The 17,230-nt window shown below is 35.5% G+C and overlaps 2 protein-coding genes across 5 annotated transcripts in view; both read right to left on the bottom strand.

Annotated features, from left to right (window-relative positions):
• Positions 1–9,714, bottom strand: part of LOC111803391 (ARM repeat superfamily protein) — a 32,866-nt gene extending 23,152 nt beyond the window's left edge. For 2 of the 4 annotated variants that reach the window (XM_023687765.2, XM_023687767.2), the window contains exons 1-11: positions 9,472–9,713; positions 9,284–9,384; positions 8,984–9,200; positions 8,792–8,873; positions 7,999–8,284; positions 7,536–7,638; positions 7,305–7,450; positions 6,337–6,507; positions 864–1,066; positions 620–766; positions 441–529 (exon numbers count right to left, since the gene is read on the bottom strand). In XM_023687765.2, coding sequence (XP_023543533.2) covers positions 441–529; positions 620–766; positions 864–1,066; positions 6,337–6,507; positions 7,305–7,450; positions 7,536–7,638; positions 7,999–8,284; positions 8,792–8,873; positions 8,984–9,200; positions 9,284–9,384; positions 9,472–9,643 — 1,717 coding nt within the window. In that variant the 5' untranslated portion in view covers positions 9,644–9,713. Of the gene's footprint in view, positions 1–440; positions 530–619; positions 767–863; positions 1,067–6,336; positions 6,508–7,304; positions 7,451–7,535; positions 7,639–7,998; positions 8,285–8,791; positions 8,874–8,983; positions 9,201–9,283; positions 9,385–9,471 lie in introns of all 4 variants that reach the window. The other 2 variants (XM_023687766.2, XM_087127472.1) reach the window with 2 other exon arrangements.
• A 4,126-nt stretch (positions 9,715–13,840) lies between these two features.
• Positions 13,841–16,986, bottom strand: LOC111803397 (FT-interacting protein 3). Its single transcript, XM_023687775.2, has 3 exons — positions 16,813–16,986; positions 16,558–16,639; positions 13,841–16,394 (listed from the first exon to the last, which is right to left on the bottom strand). Exon 3 carries the CDS (start codon positions 16,364–16,366, stop codon positions 14,033–14,035), a length of 2,334 nt encoding a protein of 777 aa, XP_023543543.1. The 5' UTR covers positions 16,367–16,394; positions 16,558–16,639; positions 16,813–16,986; the 3' UTR covers positions 13,841–14,032.
• Positions 16,987–17,230: the final 244 nt, after the last annotated feature.

Below are 17,230 nucleotides of genomic sequence, written 5' to 3'. Positions count from 1 at the left end.
AAGGTAAATGAAAGACAGGTCCCACTCCTGTTGTGCACGTGTTTTACAAGTACTTTGCATGTGTTTTGTATGTGTTTTGTATGTGTATTGTATACCTAACCCCACTTATTGAGTATTTCATAAAATACTCAAGCCACATGCTACCCTATTTTTCAGGTAAAGGCAAGGCTCCCATGCACGGTTGACGGTGGATGTTGTGAAGACCATGGAAGTTGGAATGGGAGCTTTAGAGGACAGTAGATGTTCTGTTTGAATTTTATCTTGAATAGTAAACGTTTGCATTTAATTTTTCTATTTATGTAAGACCATGCCGTTATTTTTAAAGTTATTTTATATGAGCTTCCATTATATCTTATGAATGCAAGGTAACATCACTAATTAGGTTATTAATAATTAGGTTAAGAAAAATTAATGGCGTTACAGCAAACATCAAAACTAACCAATGCAAGGAAGCAAATCAGCAGCCTGTTTACGAATTAGAATTTCTTCATCTTCCAGGCACTTGATTAATTGCTTAGCTATATCTTGCCTGCGGTAATTAACGACAGAAAAAGTTATTACAGCACTAAATATCTAATCTAGGAAAAATGAAAATTAAGGCAAAGCTTGTGCATGTTACCATGCTGACTGAGTAAGTAAATTTCTTTTATTTGATGACATCTGAACAATTTCAGATATCACATCAATAGCATTCCTTCTCTGAATGATACTATCAGAATCAAATCGCTTGAAGACTTCCAAAAGGAACTGATCATTATCTCTGCTCCTGACAAACCCCAACAAGTCAAAGTGAAACCAAAAGAGATAATGAACTCCTTAATCATAGAGAGAGAGAGAGAGAGAGAGAGAGAGAGAGAGATTACATTAAACAAGATTCAGCAATGAGAATGATGACAGCTCTAGCTGTAACATCCCGCTCATCTAGAAGGTTAAGTAATGATGGCATCACAACATCCAGTTGCCTAATGTCAGTGATGCTGTCTCCAGAAGAAAGTTTTGGATTGAGAAAAACCGCCTTAAATATGCTAACAACCTCGGTAATAACATCTTCATCTGTACTATGGAACTTAAAAACACAACACATAAAGAAAAACGTAAGCAAGAAAGCATAAACACAATACTAAAGTAGAATAAGTCTTTTTGCTTTTTTCTTTTTTTTTTTTTTTTTTTTTTTTTTTTTTTTTGCTTTGTGGAGTTTTGTCTTTTAAGCAATAGTATCTTTTCAGTTCTTCAATAAAAAGTTTTGTTTCTTACTCTAGAAAAACTGAAGCAAAGTAATCAGTATACGATCTATGCATCATATAACGAAGCGATTGGTAACTTCTAGTCTAGAAACTCAAGAAACCAAAGAATATACTTTTTCATTTGCTCCATGTGCTATGGAAGACTAACACTTCCAATATCATACAAAAATGAAATCCTAACATCACAAGATCTCCTAATTGGTGTCTGTTATGCAATTCCCAGAGTGGAAACCAGTAAAATAATTTCTTGAGCCATCCTTTAGGCCTATCTTAGATGGGAGCTCTTATTTGTATGGTTGTTTTGTATATCTCCTTGTTTGGCCTCGTTTTCTTGTATGCCCCTTGGTTGAGGGGACTGTTTTTTCTATGTCCCTCTGTACTCTTTCACATTTGCCAATGAAAACTCTTTTAACTATTCATTTTTCAAAAAAAAAAAAAATAGTTGAGTAACTAGAAAGACAGGATGGTCCCTATTTAAAAAATTTAACTACCAAGTGTGCACCCTGTTATAGTTACGACTTTCTGACACAATCCTTGCTGACTACACTGTAAATAAGAAGTTAAGATCCAATAGATTAATATTAATGGTGTAGCCTAAGTAGCCTCAAGGGGAGAATTCTCCAAGAACCACTTCCTCCATTTCAGTTTCTTCTTCATAGATTATTCCTTTTAAGTTCTGGATTCTAACTTTTGGAAATGTTTTTGGATTTTATTTCCGTCAGAAGTTCAGTTTCGCTTACTTTTCAGCCTGAATATGAGAGGCCAAGTTGTTGTTAGGTGGGTAAGAAGTTTTAAGTTGTTGTTAGGTGGGTAAGAAGTTTTTCTTCAAAAATCTTCTAGGAACGGAGTTTTTCAAGATTGAACAAAAAGATGGTTCTCGCCTTTACTCTCTTTCTGTTTATCGTATGCAACTTTTTTGGTTTGAAGAAACTTTTGTTGACATTATGTAATATCCATTGAAAACTCACATTTTAAGACATGCAAAGGGAGAGTTGGGTCTGCCTATCAGTAAATAGGATGAGTCAATTTGGGTGATTTCTTGAAGGTATAGCTATAAAGCCCTCTAGTAAAAGATCAGTTGTCTTGGTTCCAGCTGGTAATAATATAGAGGTTGATTGGTTTTTTGGGAAATGATGCGAGAAGCTTCGCTTAGCTGCTCAAATGGAAGGAAATTCAGAAAATATCAGGATGATATTCCTTATGCTGAAATGGTTCAAGGAAAAACTCTCCCTGATTCTGCCGCTCCAGATTTCAAGATTTCATCATTTCTACAATCACACTCATCCTAAGGTTATTGGCTCAAAAAGGAAAAGGAAGTTGTGGAAATAGATCGGAGTTCAACAATGGTCATTACAAGAATGAACGCTCATGATAATTGGAGAAGTATCACACTGGAATTAGAAAAATCATTTGAAGTAATGTTTTCTGTCTATCATTTGATGGATGATAAAGCTTTACTTCCGATGGAAGATGGAAGATTTTTTGGAGACATTGGAAAATGGAAGAAAATTGGTGCTTTTCATGTTAAAATTGAACAACGGGGCGATTGAAAAGCACAGTATACAAAGTTTATTACAGGTAATGGAGGATGGATTACAATCTTGAACTTACCTCTACATTTCTGGACGCGCGGTTGCTTTGAAGCACTTGGTTGTCACTTCGCTGGTCTTATTAGTAGTATTTCTACTCTAACTTTGAATAGATTCGATTGAAGATCAGTTAAAATTGAAGTTAAAAGGAATGTTTGTTGTTTTATTCCAGCCATCATTACAATTGAGGACAGACTTTTAGGAGGAAAGTCATTTTAGAACCGATACAAGTCCAAACATTCAACTTGACTCAAAATAAAGATGCAATACAAGTACAAGATGGAACTCCAAATGAACCAATAGATGACGGACACAACAATTTCATTCTGACTCTAAATTCAATGGTTACACTTAGCACAGTTATTGAAAGTTTATTTAAAAGAGAGTGGCAAGTGCTATGAGAGAAGAAATGCATGCTTTAGAAAAGAATAGCATGTGGAACGTTGAGGATAGGCCAAAGGAAAAATATATAGTTGGGTGCAGGTAGCTTTTCACGGTAAACTACAAGCTAATGGAATGTTGAAAAGGTACAAGGTAAGATTAGTAGCTAAGGGATACAATCAAACTTACGGCATAGATTACCAAGAGACATTCGCCTCAATTGCAAAGATGAACACCGTAAGAATATTGTTATCCTTGGCTACCAACTTAAATTGGCAGCTCTATAGTATGATGTTAAAAATGCATTCCTTCATGGTAATCTAGACAAGGAAATCTACAAGAGCATTCCTATAGAATTTGAAAGTTCAAGAGGGGAAGTATGCAAATTGAGAAAGGTCCAATATGGATTAAAACAATCACCAAGGGCGTGGTTTGCAAGATTCACAGAGATAATGAAATACTGGACATAAGTGAGGTCAAGGAGATCACACTCTTTATCCAGCACTCAAAATCAAGGGGAGTAACAATGCTTCTAGTGTATGTAGATAACATTAGCCATCGGAGATAAGATGAAGAAAAAAATGAACATATAGGAAATTGATGAAAGAATTTGAGATCAAAAAACTTGGAAGGCTAAAGTACTTGGTATTGAAGTCGCACTCAAACAGAAATATGTGATGGATTTATTGATGGAAACAGAGAAAAACATATGTAAACCTGCACCCACGTCAATGGATCCACATTAGAAATTGGGAGAGTCAAAAGCATAACTAGTGGTGAACAGAGAAATGTACTAGAGGTTAGTGGAGAAGCTTATGTATCTGGCTCAAACTCGATCAAACATAACGTATTCAGTGAGTGTAATTAGCCAATTTATGCATGATCTGCAAGAAACTCATCTTGAGGCAGCATATAGAGTGTTACGTTACCTGAAAGGAACGTCCGAAAAAGGAATTTTGTCCAAACAGAATAATTCCCTTGCATTGGAAGCTTACATCAACGCTTAATATGCTCGATCAATAGGGGACAAAAAATCTACTACGTGATATTGTACTTTTGTAGGAGGTAATTTGGTAACATGGGGGACTAAAAAGTAAAATGCATTGGTTAGGTAATCAACTGAATCAGAATTTTGAGCTACTGCACAAGGGCTACGTCAACTCTTATGGTTGAAAATAATCCTTGATGACTTGCAGATTAAGAGAGAAGGTTCAGTAAAGTTGTACCGTGACAACAAATCAGCTATCAATATAGCACATAATCTTATCCACTATGATAGGACAAAGCATAATATCAAGGAGAAATTAAAAAAGGGTGGTATGTATTAGTTATGTGTCCTCACAACTCCAACTAGTCGATATTCTAACAAAAGGACTTTATAGCTTAATGTCTCGTGAGTTAGTATCCAGGATGTTTATTAAAGGAATGACCTCGATCTAAGAAATATTTGTAATTTCTAACCATTAAGTTAAGAGATATTTGTGTAATCTCATTGAATAAGGGAAGTAGTTGACTTCCCTAATTTAACTGTATTGTTACCTAGGATCTAGAGATTTATTTAAATTTATTGTTGCCTAGTATCTAGGGATTTAGTTAGCCGATATTATAAAAGATATATACCTCTCTAAAATTAATATGAACAATAGCAAGATAATTCAGACTTGCAATAAGTACTTCAGATCTTGACTCCTCATTGAAGGTTTCAACTAAAAGCAAGGAATTTTTTGTCTACATCTTCCAACCAGCTAAAAATTATCTTCAGCAAATCCAAAGTTTTTCTTCACTAAAGGAGACATTCATTCGACAAAAAGACATCTCACCTTCTTAATCTCCTTTACATTCTAACAAAGATTCTGATTTCAGAAGTATGGAATCAATCTCACAGCCTATGGAAAATAACATTGATGATATTGATTTTGAAGTCTTATATTTCAAGAATGTGACAAACAAATTCCTCATCCTCCTCCCTCCTCAAAGCTTACATATTAGCTTCTCTCATTGAAGCTTTTGACCTTAAGATGCATGAAATTTCTCTAATGATTCTAAAAGAAAAAAGTTTTCAAAAGCTTCAGTTGAAGGTCTCCATGTTTTTGGATAAATGATGTAACCATTCGGGTTGATTCTGTGGTAAATGTCTTGAATGCAGATGAAAGGACAGCAATAAAAAATGATCCTACCAATCTTATGTATTCTGCTTGGTTGATTAGTTATTATTATTTGTTGACTAACTATTGTATTTGATCACTCAACACAACACGAGAATATTTGAATGATGAGCCGTTTGAGAAAGTAAGACAAATTGACGTTTGGCAGAGGCAAGCAAGAAAAGTTGATGGCACGATGGATTATATGTACATATATCACAAATCAATTTGGAAATTTTTGGTTGTCTTCTACACCATGGCATAGTCAGCATGTGAATCTATGATAATTTGGTAATTTTATGTTGGGGTTCCAGGACAATCATCAGTATAAAATTTACAAACCAATGAGAGGATATTGGTTTTGCAAGAAGTCAGCCCTTTGTCGATGTCTTTAATTATTAGTGGTTTGTGATGTCTTCCTTCTTTGTTTCAACATTGGCTTGCAAGCTCTCATTGTGTTCTTTTGATTTTCGGACGACAAGGCTCTTGGAACTGTCTATTGTTCTTTAAATGTTTTCATGGTTGATCTCTATTTGATTGTAATGTCTCTAATTTCTTATAGCTGATATGGAAATAAAAGCTCTAACAATTAACTCCTTTAACTGTTTAATGGTGCGGTCAAGAAGCTGAACATGCCTATGGGGCATTAAGTAGATATCAAGATTATAAGCAAGATGTGGCCAATGTTTGATATATCATCGATATTTTTAAAATATCGGTGATACTATCGCAATATGAAGGGAGAATCTTCATGTCATTGTCAATAGGTGAGTTTTGGCGATCGCCAATATTTTAATCCATGCTAGTTACAAACTAAACGTACAATTACAGCAGCTTATACAAGGCGTTAGAATACAATAGAACTTTCTTTGAAAGAGTTGACAGTTGAGCATGCATTTAATTGAAAGTTGAAAGTCTCTATGTCAGTCTTCTTCAGATATTATAATTGCAGCTTAAAATGTTTAAATGCATAACTACCTGCGATAGCAGAACCTGAGAAATCTGAGATCCATATTCTGATACTGTGCTTTCAAATTTTTTGCTGTCAAGCCGCCCCAATAGAAGGCATAAACAATTCAGGAAAAAAATAATGGTCTCTCTACCATCCTTATTTCCGATACTTTCCCCAGTGTGGTGCCCTGAATAATACTGAGAAAGAAAATTACGTATAAAATTCAGAAGGCCAGAATTCAAATTCAATAAATGCTATAATCTTTGATGCTCTTAGAATAGCCTCATGCCACAAGTAAGCAGTAATAGTCAAATTAACATCTCAAGAGGGTAGGACAGATGCATCACTGCCCCATTATTTAGTATGCTATAATGTCTGAAGGCTTGCCTACAACTGCTCATAATCTCCAAGAACAACGAATCAGACATTTCAACAGAAGTAGCGAAGGATAGAATCCCAAACAAAGGTACCAACCCTGAACCCCATAATAGTTAGATCATAACTATAACTAAGTATGCTTTATTTGGGTAATTGATGCCTGGTTCTGTGCTTTTAATTTCAAATTTATCTAATACCTTGGACTTGATTGGCTCAATTGTTATAGGATTCACCTTCACCATGTTCTATCTAACATGGTGAAGAAAATTACAGAAGGGGATATACACCATAGTGTCAGCTACTACCAATAACAGTGGTCGAAATGAGGAACCATCAACCATCAGGGCAAGACTAAGAAATATCAGATGAACTCTGATCCATGAAGAAATAAACTTTTACATTTCTTCTCCAAATAAAAGAAAAAAATCACAGATTTACATGATATTTACATACAAAACCAAGCAGACAAGAGAGGAAAAGCACTTGAGGCAAACATACAAAATAAAGTAACCCCCGGATAGGAAATCCAACTTTTGAGCTACAAACAAACTGCCTACCTAAAATTAAAATCTTATAAGTATCTTAAATCATCAAAACTAGATTTAGAATACTCAACCTGAATGCCTGACAAGTACTGGTTCAACCATTCTTCGTAATGATGAGAAAATCGGCAATCATCCAAAAATAATAAGATGCTGTAGTGCCTCCAACAAGAAGAAAGTAGCAATGCTCCAGTTTGGGAAATCTTTGCTTTTTCCTTCCCTATGGCAAACCAAACAAATGATTTAACATAGAGCATTAAGTGATCAAATAAGATATGCTTTGAATAATTTACTGGGTGTAGGACCTGCCTCATTTCGGAAGCTACCATAATGCACATTTATCTCTTGCAACCATTTAAGCACTTGCTCTAAACCTTTTGCATGCAATGGCCGACTTTTCATGCTCCACTAGAGTGCAAAGGAAGTATATCAGTACAATTAAATCAACTCACCTCTGGAGTCAACGTCCACTGTTAATGTTAGATACCAAATTATTCATGCTAGATTTCCCAACCACATAAAATTAGACACTAAAAGAAATTGAAATATACTACATTTTGGCCAAAAAAAGTATAAAAAAACACATGAGAAGTGTAAATGCACTTGTCAGGACATGCATAATTTTTGCATATGTTTTTTAGTTTTTTTCTGCAGAAGAGCCATCGCTAACAGGAACTAAAACAGCAAGCATGTGTTCCAACTAACATGTCATAAATTAAAATCGTACCATGCAAAACAGAAGAAGAGAACATGCAAACAGAAACATACTGCAAGAAGCCTCTGTACTAAAATCACGAGATCCTTCAATTGATCCCAGAGTAAATATTCCATGTCCAAGTTTGAGTCTTTTGAAGAACTACTAATTGGTTTCTCTCGCTGGTCATCCACAGCATTTGAAAAGAAAGTAACTTGCTGATATGATGAACTTGTATTTAATCTTTTCTGCCTAGTTTGAGCCTCAGGCTTTCTTGTCAGTGCATTAGTAAGGGATACTACACAATCGGCAGCACAAACCGAAAGGCGAGAAGGTAACTCAAACCCTTCCTGTAGAATACTGCAAAATCAAATCATATGTGAGATGTAAAAACAAATATGGGATGATTTGTGAGAACGCAAACAAAAGTAGATAACCCATTTCCACATTGTTAAGAATGAGAAATAGAATTGGGATCGAAGGTATATCTTCTCGTTGATATTCATAACCTTCACATAGGATACAAGCTATAACTAACACCTAAAATATAAACTAATTAAATATTGAGAATAAAATAAAATATACTACAAATCAAATCATAAAGGAAAAAATATTAAGATATAATATCTAAGATATATTCCATAACTAATATATTCTCTAAATATTATATCTCAACACACATCGAGCGAGAAGTAAAGGGATGATTTGTCTTGAAAAATAGTATGACAACATATTAATGACAAAATATGGTATGCATTGCAGCATCAACCTGTTTATACGACACCCAAAAACATAAAACCAAAATGGACAAATAAACATGAAAATCAGGGGCTGACAGCCTTGATAAGAATATGAGAAGGAATTTACCTTCCTTTACTTAAAATACATGTCAGGCGTGGAATGCACGAAGAGAATACCTTCAACATATCCTTGAATCTCTCCCTTAAACCTATCCAAAAAGAAAATAAATAACAACAAAAATGAAGACGATACCAGAAACAGAGGACATTATTAACAGCGTGTTAGTTTATGAATACAAATACAAATTTTAATGCGCACCGTTCAATGAAAGTTCAGTAGGGACAGACTCGAACTCCACAAGACTGCGAACAAGGATACACCAGCCAAGGGCGACATAGCGATCATCCTTTCTCACAATAATATCAGCAAGATTTTTTATAAGCGATTGAAAAGTAAGCTCGTCAAGGAACAGCCAGTTAAGAAGCACCATAACTTGGCCCCCTCGCTTCCAGTTCTTATCCTTGAATCTCAACGTCTGCACGATTATGCTTGACAATTTTACAGACTGACTCGCATATTTTATTTAAAAACATAGAAAAAGAAGATGAATGAGATTACATGTTCAATCATTGGAACGAGGATTTCATCTAAAGAAGCATGGTTTTGAACAGCGTCCCTGACATACTTATGCAGAAACCAGAGAGATTGGTCCAGAGAATCTGTAGAACCGGTGCAATGCATTACAGTATACTGAAAATGAAACAAATGAAGAGGAATACAATTCGCGAGTGAAATGAGAGAAGAACCTAGTGAAGCTCCGTGGCGGTGGTCGGGTGAGAGACCGGAAACGGCGTCGTGGAGCTTCTTTGGGCGAGCCGCGAGTAAGGTGGCCATAACTCTGCCGACGGTGATTGAGACCATGGATTGAGGTGCTGAATCCGACTTCCATAGGAGCAGTTCCCCTTCGTCGTCTTCCATTGGAATGCCAAGCAGAACAGAACAGACTGCGGAAATGGAAAATGAAGACAGGACAATTGAAGGGACTTTTGGGAAATTAACGTAATTTTAAAGGGCTCTTCAGAAAAGTGGCTAAAAATATATAAGGTGAAATGAAGGGTTAATTAGAAAAATAATAAACCATTTTTTTCCATTTTTTTAAATAAATATAATTTCATTATCTTTTACCGAATTGAAAATTATTTTTAAAAATTATTTAGAAATTATTAAATAAATATTAGTATATATAATTTGTGTTAGGTTCCGCTCAACCTAAGGCAATAATGTGAGCCTTATCCAATCCCTTTTTCAACCAAGGATACTGAGTCTGACCGGGGAGAAGGACATCGAGATTGGAATTCTTGACCTATTAGGTAGGATAGCAATTTTCGGGCTTTGCCTGCCCTTTCTCGTAAAGAATTCCGGCTTGGCTCGAGAAAGCGCTGGCAACAACAGAAAGAAAGGGGTCCATGTAGCTGCTCCGTTCAACTCAATCTAGTAGAACCATGAACCAAAGAAATGCATCAACTTTTTATTTATTGAATCTAACTCAATTCAAGTAAGTTCATAACTCAACCTAAACCATAGGGACTACGCTTAGTTGATCAAAATTTTCAAGTCCTCGAGTTTTTTAACAACTCAAATCCTGCGAATCTCACATCGAAAGCAACTTTTTCTTGTTCAGGGTCATTATATGACTCGGGAGAAGGGAATGTGGCAACCTAGTGGTACATTTTGATTCCTGCGCCCCGTAGCATCTATGATTTGAGATAAGGGATTACTCTATTAAGTCTTTTCTTTTTGAAGCCTTTGAGAACTCGGTAAAGCAACTTTGCTCGTTTCTTTCACTCTATCTTCGTCTTTTCTCCTTTCGAACTCCCGGTATCAATGACGATCTTTGCACTGGCCAACTCTGACATAGATTAATATTACACGTAGGCTCTTCACATTCTTAAAAAATTTGGCTTTTACTTTTTAATATTCTTAATTTAAAAAAAAAAAATCAAAAACATATTTTAACATGTTTAAAAAATACTCAATAATTTTTAAAAATAATTAAAAAAGTTTTAAGATAATCTATGAGATGTTGATGGATGGTAAAAAAAAAAAAAATTTAAGGTTTTTTTATGTAAAGTTTAAAAGTGTTTTTTAAATTTCATGAGTATTTTTTAAACATAGTAATAATAGTAAGGGTAATTTTGAACTTTTTTAAAAAAGCTTAAAGATATTAATAATTTTTTTTTTTAAATTGAATGATATATTTTTTTTCTTTTAAGATTATTAATATTGAGAGTATCTTTCAAAGAAATATATATATATATATAAAAAGTATTATTGGAACTTTTAAAATTTTAAAAGTATTTTTTTTTTTTTTTTTATAGAGAAAGTAATAATTTTATTAATTTATCATTTATAGGAATTCAATTATTTGAATTATAGTTGCAATTTTCTGTTTTGTTAATGTAGTGTTTTTTTTAGCCATTAATTGAAGATTCTCCCTAAGAAATGTTTGTCCTTTTAATATTTCAATTATGGAGGCACCTCCAATTTCTTCTTTTCAAATTAATCGATCATTATATGAATTAATTAAATCATTTTTTTTGTATTTTATTAATTTAACCCTTTTCCATGCAAATTTAAATCTCTCCTTTTTTTTTATTAGACTTTATTTATCAGATTATTTTAAAATTTATTAAAATTATTGAGACTAAATTTAAAAAATTGCAATTACCAAGTTAAAATTAAAAAAAAAAACAAAATAGTATTTTAATATAAAATTTTATTAACAAAAATAATAAATAAGATTCTTTTTATTTTTATTTTTATTTTTCTTTTTCTTTTCCAAGAACTTCACGTGTTCAGTTTTATTTGCCATGTATGACTTTTGCATGGAAAGTAAGAAAAAAAAAAAAAAACTTTTAATTTTGTAACTTAAAACAACAAATTTGGTAGTTTGTACCAAATGTAATTTTTTTTTTTTTAATTTGGTCAATTTTAATTTTGATTAAGCTTATCATCCAAATATAAATATAAATATATATATATATATATATATATATGTATATATATGTGCGTATATATATGTATGTATGTATATATATACGTGTGTGTATATTTATACACTTAATTAAGATTTTTGTTTCAATACCACTAATAAAGTTATTTCACACATGTTAAAAGGCGTATGTATTTGTTTATTTATTTAAAAAATTACTAACGAATAACTAGATTGTTTGATTAAAATGCGAGAATTTCAGCGAATGTCGAAATTCACGTGTCCCAACTAAATCATGCTCCTCCCAACTCCCAGAGTCTTTGCAGAGATACATTGTTGGTGAAAAGGGAAGAAATGGATCTAACACATGACGAGAAAAACACGAGGCATTAGTGACTCTGAGTGTACTCAAGGTAAGATGTTTACACTTGTAGTATTTATAGAATTTTCTTAGTTGTCCACAAAGCGTGATGTTATGAGATAAAAAGAAACGTAACGTCGGAATTGGTTTTACAAGTCTTACGAACGCCGTGGAAACAAGAGGACAAAAGTCGTAGGGAAGGGGAAAAAGATAGATCTATACATAGGGACCATAGAGAATGTAAATAAATGTCGTTTCGAAGGGAGAGAAAGACGTCAAATTTTCGTGAGCAAATTCGGGTAAAGAAGACGAAGTTCGTGGATCTTGGATTAGATCTGAATCGAATAACTAGACCTACAACCCAAATATCCATTCGACCCAAGCCTACACTTCGAGACCCAAATCTGTAAATGGAATACCCAATACCCGCGTCTGCAGCCCAACACCCACTACTCGAGACCACCGCATCAACCACCAGTAACGCCCCACCGCCGCATCCATTAGTATAGGTTAGTTTGCATTTCCATTTAACAACATATAGGCCTTATAAAAAAACATGTAAGACCAAGATTATCTTTTTATGATAAAGTTTTGAATGAAGTATTTACCCATAAAATTCCTATAATATGTATACACAGTAACAACTTTAACTAAGTAGAAATCTAGAGTTATTAAAGTTGGTATTAAAATTCTACGTTACAGAACTTGTAGACTAGTTTACGATGTATGCTTGACATGTTCCATAGTCCAACTGTCGCTGCCCTATCACCGTTCATGCATAAGATAAGAAAAAAAATATTTTAAATGACATTTATTGTGATTGACTTTTAACCCTTCAATGTTTTGTAGCATTGAAATCGATGAGCTATAGTTATGTCGTTGATTGTAACATGACGGTTAATTTAATGTCGCAACTATGCTGTGTGATATAATATTTTTACCATTAGAGGCGTAGAATGATAAAATATTATATATATATATATATATAAACATTAAAGATATTAATGCGATTTTTAAAAATTAATAGATATTTTTTAATAAAGATATTATTTTAATATTTAAAAAAATTAAAGGTATTTTAAAAAGTTAATTGTAATTTTCTAATAAGATAATAATAATAATAATAATAATAATAATAATAATAATAATAATAATAATTTATTTATTTTGGTAATAAATAATAAATTAGGGTAGGTAACGTGGAAGCGTCCAAATGCATAGGCTGAGAATGCATTGGGAAGGTTTGTCCTTTTCACTAAAATAATGAGGAACCTAGCTTTGCTTTTTACCAATTGACAGCGCACATTTTGGCTGCTGCTTTCATAAATTAAATAAATAAATAATATATATATATCTTAAATCTCACTTATTATTATTATTTATTATTATTATTTAATGCATGTTGATTTAGGAAGATTTTTTTAGTAGAGTAGTCAAGAAGTAGTCATGTCGATTAACGATTAAGAGCTTGTGCTCAAAGTGAACAATATTATACTAGTATTGTGATATACCACCTTGGTTGGAGAGAAGAACGAAATACACTTTTATAAAGGAAAGCCCGAAAGGAAAAATTCAAAGAGGACAATATCTGCTAGCGGTGAGCTTGAAGTTGGATTGTTACAAATGATATCAGAACTAGATATCGGACTATGTGCCAGCGAGGAGGCTGTTCTCCCGAGGGAATGATTATTGAGAATTGTTGGGAGATGAGTCCCACGTTGATCAATTAAGAATATAGTAAGAAATACATCTCCGTTGAGGACAATATCATACGCTTAAGCTTATCCATTAGGTACAAAATGGAAGAGTTGAAGAAGAAGAGTTGAGAAACACTTGAAATTGTATTGAAAAGATACTTAACATAATACAAATCCATAAATAGAAACTGCCAAGCCCATCACCATCATCATACACATTTTAACTCTTGAATGCCCAAAAAATGCCCCCATCATTCATATTACACAAAACAAAACCTTCATCTTCTTCTTCTTCTTCTTCTTCTTCTTCTTACCAATCATAGCATACAGTCCGTTCTGGCTGGCAGCCTCCGGAAGAAGTTGAGCGGCACCGACGGCAGCTTGTACCGAAACCTCGGATGTCTCAGCACGTAAATCCCCGAAAGAAGCGCCACGACTTGGAATGGTGTAACATACAGAACTATGGCAGCAACCAGGCAGAAGATCACAAACAATGCCGACGCTCTCGGGTCGCGCCAACTGAGTAGAGATTGAAACCGTTCCCCCTGCGTTGCTAGGTCCCCGACTACGGTCTGGATCCTCCCCGCGATGCTCCTCAGCCGATCGTACCTCATTCTCACGACATCGGCAGGGCGAGACGTAGGGAATGTGTCGAACTCCTCGTCGAGTTCGTCGGGGTAACAGGAGTCGGCGTGGGAGAGGCGGGTGTCCATGTGAGGAGGGTGCCTTGGCCTCCATCTATAGTGCCAAACTCCTATTAGGAACAGGTAGAGGAAAATTGTGGGGAGAATGAGTTCAGGGTACATGACAAGGATGATGAACAAGATGTGTATAAGAACGGTGGTAATTGGGTTTCTCCAATTGCAAATCTGATCAAACCACTTCCCAACAGCAATCAGTCCACTGAAAACTCCCATGATTCTGAAGAAATTCGCCTTGCTTCTTCTCATGCTCCACATGTGGGAGCCGACATCGAGCATATACTCGACAACCTCTTTTCGCAACGGTGGCTCAGCACGGCTCAGCCTCATCGAGACGATCTGAGTCGCCTGGTGTCGAAGACTATCGAGCTGGCTCACTGTTAACGGATGAATGTAGTGCATTTTGGGGAGGAGGGGATGTGAATACATATGCAGCATGTTTAACAAGGACGAGCATGTAAACCTCACGGCCAAATGAATCTCGCCCATCTTCTTCACCCCGCTCGAGTGCAGAACCAGCAGAGGGTATGAATGAGTATATACTCGGTCGGTTTCAAGCGTGGAGAGGCGAATTCTTACCTTCCCTATTCGTGCATCTTTCGATCCTACAGCCTTCTCCCCACCCTGCAAATGGCAGTTGTCGAAAACGCCAATTGTAATGACGGTACAGGGATCAAAAACCTCCCAAGTGTACTGCTCGTTCCACCGGGGTATGAAACTGTCAATGATCGTCCTCGTTCGAACCCACTTCTGCCCATACTTAGCCACACAGTATGCATCGGTTGTTCCACGCCCGTCTTTCATCTTCATCGGCATTAACCCTTGAGCATTCAGAATCCCCAATTCTAAAACCCCTATGCTGTTCTTCCAGAGCTGTTTCGCCGTCGGTCGAAGATCGCTACTATAATGTGTTGACTCATCCAGAACATGGTAGCCACCTTCCAAACATATCCTCAAGTGAATCCTACTCGAAAACTTGATTTCCTTCTTCTTGTCCCCTTCAACGATAACGACATGTTTCTCAAGATTGAACCATCTTGTGTTCACAGCTCTATGGTCCAATCTCCTATCGATATACTGCAGCGGAATTGCGCACCGTCCCAAGACCTCATCCTTGTTAGGTGCAACCCGGTCTTCCACACTCAAAATCAAAGGCTCTTCAAATGGTTCAGCTGCCACAAACATCAAATCCTCATTCCACATTGGATTGATAGTTCTAGACTGGGATATTCTAGTCCTCAACGCCTGGTTTCCAAGTATAGCCTTAGCGAAAACCTCCGGATACCGACCCTTATCGCTCGGCTGCAGATCCTGAGCTTCAATGATATTCACCCTCAAATACCAAAGCTTAGGAGAAAGATAAACCTTAGACCGAATATTCGCAATCCCTTCGGCTCCACTCACAGTTGCAGCATCTGAATTCCAAGCCTCGGAAAATGCTTCATCTGCTTGTGTTCCCATCCAAACAGCCAACATCAGCTCCCCTTTCACCTTGTCCCCTTTCCTATCATCCATCCGATACCATTGTGGTGCCAAAGGACTGTCGGGCGGTACCCTTCTCGGAACCTCATTCAAGTCAAAAAGAACTCTCCCCATGAAATCATCCTTCACAGGATCCCTATCCTTCACAGTCACCTCAAGCACCGAAGCCTGAATCCGATCCTTCGAAAACGCAAACACTTGATTCCATTCAGGATTCGACTTCTTCTCGAAATGCCGAGTCGTCCCTTTGTAATTCCCAAGCTTAACCTCCACATATGGATCGCAGCTACCCGTGATATCTTTCCCGGGCAAGTCTTTCGCCTTCACGACCCGAACATAGAGGTAATACATTTGCTCAACAAGGTCATAGGTACTTGCTAGTTTGTCACCAGTGACCTTCCCCCCACCAAGATGGGGATTGGTCTCTTTCAGTAAGAAATCCTCTGGTGGAGGCTTTTGCATCATCATCGCAGTTCAATTGATTTTTTAAACACACCTAAAAAACCCCAAAAACATACTCAAAATCCGAACTAAAAAAAGCCGTAGGACTTTTAACAAACACATTATGTGCAAGAACACTAATCGATCTCTAGATACCATAAAACATGAAAAAAACCCCAAATTCTTCAGAAAAACCTTAAAGGGGTCTGAAATTTCACCTGATAAACCCAAATCCTCAAACAAAAGGAGAGAATCTTCGTCAAGTCTTCAAAAGCTTCAGATCTGAAAAGCCCTCAACCCCTGAAGCGAAAATGAAAATGCAAGCAAGTGAGTTCATAAACACCACAGATCCAAGAACACAAAACAAAAACAAACCCAAAAAAGAGTGTAATCCACATAAAAACGGGCGAACACCCAACAAATTTTCGCTCATTTTACACAGAAACAAGCAGAGTAAGAACAGAGGAGAGTACCAAACGATGATTTTCAAAACCCCTTCAATGGCATTCTTGAAAAGAGGGCGAAAACAGAAACCCCATTAGAGAAGAAAGAGAAATGCAGGTGGGTTTGAGAAGAGAGAGAGAGAAAGAAAAAGAAGAGCAGATTTTAGGGAGTGGGTTTTTTGGGGCTGTGGGATAGGATCTGAAGAGTGAAGAGGAGTATATACAAAGTCAAGAGAACTGTACTTTTTCCTTTTTTATTTTCTTCACATATTTATTTTAATATTTCTTTTATTCAGTTTTAAAATTGTTCTATTTTGTTATAATTATTAAACTTTTAAAAAAATAATTATTTAATTTTTTATATAATTTTTCCGGAGCGTTAAAAAAACTCGACAACCCGTAAAATTTCATCACAGGTTGGGAATATGTTATGAACTTATTCGAGTTA

Source organism: Cucurbita pepo, chromosome 10, assembly GCF_057944985.1.
Source record: "Cucurbita pepo subsp. pepo isolate OVF chromosome 10, ASM5794498v1, whole genome shotgun sequence".
In the NCBI taxonomy this organism is placed as follows: Eukaryota; Viridiplantae; Streptophyta; class Magnoliopsida; order Cucurbitales; family Cucurbitaceae; genus Cucurbita; species Cucurbita pepo.
This window is presented reverse-complemented; position numbering and strand designations above follow the sequence as displayed.

Excerpts from the sequence above, each read along its gene's own strand:
- LOC111803397 (XM_023687775.2), bottom strand. The coding sequence starts at position 16,366 with ATGATGATGCAAAAGCCTCCACCAGAGGATTTCTTACTGAAAGAGACC.